Source organism: Nicotiana tabacum, chromosome 16, assembly GCF_000715075.1.
Source record: "Nicotiana tabacum cultivar K326 chromosome 16, ASM71507v2, whole genome shotgun sequence".
NCBI classification, from domain to species: domain Eukaryota; kingdom Viridiplantae; phylum Streptophyta; class Magnoliopsida; order Solanales; family Solanaceae; genus Nicotiana; species Nicotiana tabacum.
The window spans coordinates 144,184,687-144,190,026 of record NC_134095.1 but is presented as its reverse complement, the minus strand read 5'-3'; the positions used below and the strand labels follow the sequence as shown (position 1 = coordinate 144,190,026).

Here is a 5,340-nt window from a genome sequence, read left to right as displayed (position 1 = left end):
AAGAATGTGAAGTTTTCCTAAAGGTTCTGCAACCTCTCGAGGATAAATACAGATGTCTCCGTACCGATCCGCGAGACTCTACTAAACCGGCTCATGACTTGTGAGACCTATGTAACCTAGGCTCTGATACCAACTTGTCATGACCCCAACCCCGGTCGTGATGGCACCCAACACATTGCTAGGCAAGCCCGACCAACAATCAATCTCAACCCTTTTCTTTATAAAATTCGTTACCAGTTAACAGTGTTTCAATACCAATTTAACATAATATATGTCTGAAAACAGTAGATTAAATGTGCGGAAGTCATAGTAATATCACCACATAGCCCACCGATCCGGTGTCACAAGTCTGAGCCTTTAATACAAGTTTACCAACCTAATACATATCAATCTAGGGAATACAGATAAAAACAAATGATAGAAAGAAGAGATCAGGGTTGCGGACGCCATGCAGCTACCTCAATGCTCCCGGATATGCGCTGCTCAACTGAAAATCCTCACTCAGCCTCAGATGCACCTGGATCTGCACGCAAGGTGCAGGGAGTAATGTGAGTACTACAACCCAGTTAATAATAAGCATAAATAATAACTAAGGATAAGAAATCACGGAGAATCACAGAGTAATCTATAATACGGCAGTTTAAAACAAGTAATATGAAAACAATAAACCAATGAAAACAAAATATGATAATTCTACAACAAATAAACAGTTAAGTGATAGACATATAAAGGAAATCAACACATAGAACGGTACCATGTAGTACTCGCTGCGGCGTGCAGCCCGATCCATATATTTATCGTCGACGGCGCTCACTGGGGGTGTGCAGACTCCAGGAGGGGCCCCATACGGCCCAAGAGCAATATCAAGCCATCTCGTGGCATCAAATCTAGGCCTTCGGCCTCATATCAATATCAGTATAACACTGCTGCGGCGCGCAGCTCGATCCCATAGTATCCTCACATCTGGCCCTTGGCCGTATTGAGTCCAGAAATCATATGAGCCCCTCGGGCAATAGTAGAACAGTAGTTCTCATCCCAAAAACATCATTTAATATATCTTTTAGTTTCAAAAATCGAGTAAAAGTGGCTGAGTTGTAAAATAGTAGAAAATGGTACGACTGAGTTCAACTAGTAAATCAAAACAGTGAGGAAATAGTGATAAAAACTCCCCGAATGGTTCAAATAGTTGGCACGAAGCCCAAATATGGCAATCAGTACAAATAATGATGATAACAATTATGCTTCAATCAAATACGCGGTAAAAGTATCACTCAGGATGGACCAATTCACAATCCCCAATAGTAAACGACCCTACGCTCACCATCAAGCATGTGTCTCACCTCAATATAGCACTACGATGTGCAAATCCGGGGTTTGAAACCCTCAAGACATCATTTACATTCATTACTCACCTCGAACCGGCTAAAGCTCTAGCTCGCTATGCCCTTGCCTCTCAAATCGGCCTCCTCACGCGTCGAATCTGACCAAAACCAGAATGAATACGTCACAATAGGCTAAGGGAACAAAACCCAAGCAAAAAAATCGAAAAATATCAAAAATCCCAAAATTAGCAAAACCCGAGCCCCGAGCCCACTTCTCGAAACTCAGAAATTATTACATCAACGAGTTCCTTATTATTCCACGAGTTCATACATATCAAAAACTCTCAAATACGACCTCAAATGGCCCTTCAAATCCTAATTTAAAATCTCAAAATCCCAAGCCTTACTTCTTCCATTTTTAGCTAAATTTCCAAGAATTTCTAGGTTAATTTCACAATATAATAACATTTTTGGTTCATAAAACTTACCTCCAATCAATCTTCCTTGAATCCCTCTTCAATTTCTCCCAAAGAGCTCCCAAAATACTCAGCTTTGGTGGAAAAATGGCTAAGACTCGCGGATGAAATGTTTAAAAACCTCACTGCCCAGTCCTGTAATTCCTTCATCGCGATCGCGAAAGGCAAAATTCCAAGCTTCCAAAACTACACTATGCGAACGTGACAACAGCTCTGCGAACGCGAAGCTTCCACACACAAAGCTATGCGAACGCGTGACAATACATGCGAACGCGAAGAGCAATCTCACCTGGACTCCAAAGTCTCATACGCGAATGCGAGCCATACGATGCGATCGCGAAGCACCATATCACTACCTTCCGTGAACGCGGACCCTCAACCGCGAGCGCGAAGGGCAAAACACCCGCCTTCCAAAAACCTTCTACGCGATCGCGATGACCAAATTTGTCTGCAACTGTTGCTGCAATTTTCTGCAACCTTCCAAGACTCAAAACTTCCCGTTAGCCATCCAAAATCACCCCAAGGCCCTCGGGACCTCAACCAAAAGTACCAACACATCCTAAAACCTCATTCAAACTTGTTCCCATCATCAAAACACCTCAAACAACGCCAAATCCATCAATTCACATCGAATTCAAGCCTAGCTTTTCTAAAAACTTCCGAAACATGCTTTTGATCAAAAACCCAACCAAACCACGTTCAAGTGACCTAAAATTTTGCACACACATCCCAAATCACATAACGAAGCTACACCAACTCTCGGAATTCTATTTTGACCATCGGATCAAAATCTCACCAATCAACCAAAAATTGCCAAAATACTAACTTCGCCAATTCAAGACTAATTCTACACCGGACCTCCAAAACCACTTCTGATCACACTCCTAAGTCACAAATCACCTCCCGAAGCTAACCGAACCATCGGAACTCACATCTGATCCCTCTAACTCATAAGTCAACATCCGGTTGACTTTTCCAATTTAAGCCTTCTTAAAAGAGACTAAGTGTCTCATTTCTAATCCATTCCACTCCAAACGCAAACCAACCAACTCGACCACATAAAACACATCTAACGAAGCATAAAGAAGCAGGAATGGGGGAAAACGGAGCGGTAACTCCTGAGACGACTGGCCGGGTCATCACAAATTTATAGCAAAAACTTAAAAGAGTCGATAAACAAAAGTGGATATATCTACTATTCTCTATGCTTTCTTGAAAATGGATGGACTGCAGGAGAATATATACAAGCTATTCTATTATGACCAATTATTCTGCAACGACCACATTTGAATGTTATTTTTGATGACTCGGTAGCTGGAATATGCTTTTTCTTCTACCTTCTACCTGGTGGCACTTTGAAATCTAGAGGTTTAACAATTTGTGACTTAACAGTCTCTGGTACAATCCAAGAATCAGTATGTCCTACAGGATGTATTTGCCTTTCATATGTTTTCAGCCAAGATTCCTTTAAGTACCAGTGCGAACAAAAGTTAGACTTCTTGATGTTTCTCTTCTCGATAGCTGCAATTGCATGTATGTATGGTAATTCATTAAATTGAAACTGAAAACCATCACATGTTCTTTTGTTTAAGTCTACCAAGAAAGTTATTCCTTCTTCTTCAACTCTAGAACGCCAAGAATCAACAAGGAAGACCTTCAATGTTGAAAAATTATAAGTTAGTACATTATGTTAAATTATATTAAAATCATAAGCTAAACATAGAACATAATACTTACATTCAAAGTAAATGCTAAATCTATTTTTTTTCTTCAATTCCTCCTCTACCCAACAAGAAACATCATAAAAAGTTCCTTTTGCTTCATTTCTTCTTTCATAAAACCAACGTTGTAGCTTCAACACTTGAATGAAATCTATCATTCTTAATATAGGCAGCTCCCTTGCTTCTAATAGGACAGAATTCATTGACTCAACTATGTTTGTTGTGAGCATGTCATATCTTCGTCGTAGACTACAAGAACGTGCCCCCCTTTCCGGTGGCTCTTCCATCAAGTAGTCATAAGTCTTCTTATCTACTTTTGCTATATCTGACATGTATAAGTCAAATTCTTTGCACATGTATACTCTTGCAGCACTTTGGAAAAGCTTTATGACCTCACTTTTCACCTTCCTTCGCTTTAGGTTCTGCTCCAAATGATAGATGCAAATCCCATGATGGATTTCAGGATATACCTTTGCAATGCCATATGCAATAGCTTGATGCCTGTCTGCTAAAAAAATTAAATTCTCACGGCTCCCAATTGCATTGCGGAGCTGACTAAAGTACCACTCATAGGAATTGTTATTTTCAGATTCTGCTATTCCAAAGGCTAGTGGGAAAATTTGGTTATTTGCATCATCTGAAACTGAAATCATCAAAATACCACGAAATTTTGACTTCAAAAAAGTTGCATCAACAGCAATCACCGGTCTACAATTATTCCAACCAGATATTGATGATCCATATGCATAAAACATATAAAGAAACCTGAAAATACAATATAAAACAAGGTTAACAGAAGTTAAGGATAAGTAGTCCTGAACTTCAGATTATAAGGTTAAAAGTTAAGGACGGTCAGTCCTTAACTTAGAATTTCAAGTTATAAAGTTAAGGACATGCAGTCCTTAACTTTGAGTTCAAAGTTCAAAACTTAAGGACATGCAGTCCTTAACTTTGAATTACAAGTTCAAAAGTTAAGGACAACCAGTCCTGAACTTCTGATTACAACTCAAAAGTTAACTGGTTAAAGACAGCATGTCCTAAATTTTATAAAATGTACTAATAAACTTTTTTTTTATTGTTTACCTGTTGTTGTCGTCTATCTTTATGTTAGTATAAGTTCTCGGGTTTTTACTTGTCATCATATACAAGTATGAAGACAATAATTCATAATTCTCTTCGGGAGTTCCTCTTATTAAAGCGGAAGCAAGTTGGATAGCACGCCACGCCTTGTGATATCCATTGTCTAGTCCATGCAATTTTTGCATCTCTGTCATGACAAAAGCTGGTGTAACTTCAAACCTTGGGTCTCGAAGATTGTCAATAATGTAACCACTAATCAACTTTGAAGTTGCATGTCTTTGATCAGCTTTCATAGTGTTAACAGAGTAGTCATGCTTTTTCTCAATTTTACTATCTTGAACAATGTTGAATCTTTAATTCTGAAAGCACTTAACTTATAACTGTAAGTTAAGGACCAACTCTCCTTAAATATTGAAAGTTCATGACCAAGTGTCCTAAACTTTTCAACTTGAAACTCAAACTTCAGGACCTAGTATCCTTAACTTTTTCAAAACAATTTGCAAAACTATGACAGTATGTCCTTAATATACAGAAGAACAGCAACAAAGTTAAGGACATTGTGTCCTTAACTTTTTCAATTCAATTTGCAAAATCAGGACACTATGTCCTTAATATTATGTGCTCAATTTTTATAGAATTATCACAGGACGCAATGTCCTTAACTTTATCAATCCAGAAATTCAAAAAAAAAAAAATCAAATTTCTACTTACTGTATAAAAATCAATAGAAATCGGAAAAAG

General features: G+C 38.4%; 1 protein-coding gene across 1 annotated transcript; it reads right to left on the bottom strand.

The window, feature by feature from the left end:
• Positions 1-3,131: 3,131 nt before the first annotated feature.
• LOC107769915 (uncharacterized) lies at positions 3,132-4,892 on the bottom strand. Its single transcript, XM_075232362.1, has 3 exons — positions 4,603-4,892; positions 3,536-4,284; positions 3,132-3,319 (listed from the first exon to the last, which is right to left on the bottom strand). The coding sequence occupies exons 1-3, from the start codon at positions 4,890-4,892 to the stop codon at positions 3,132-3,134; spliced, it is 1,227 nt and encodes a 408-aa protein (XP_075088463.1).
• Between the last annotated feature and the right edge of the window lie 448 nt (positions 4,893-5,340).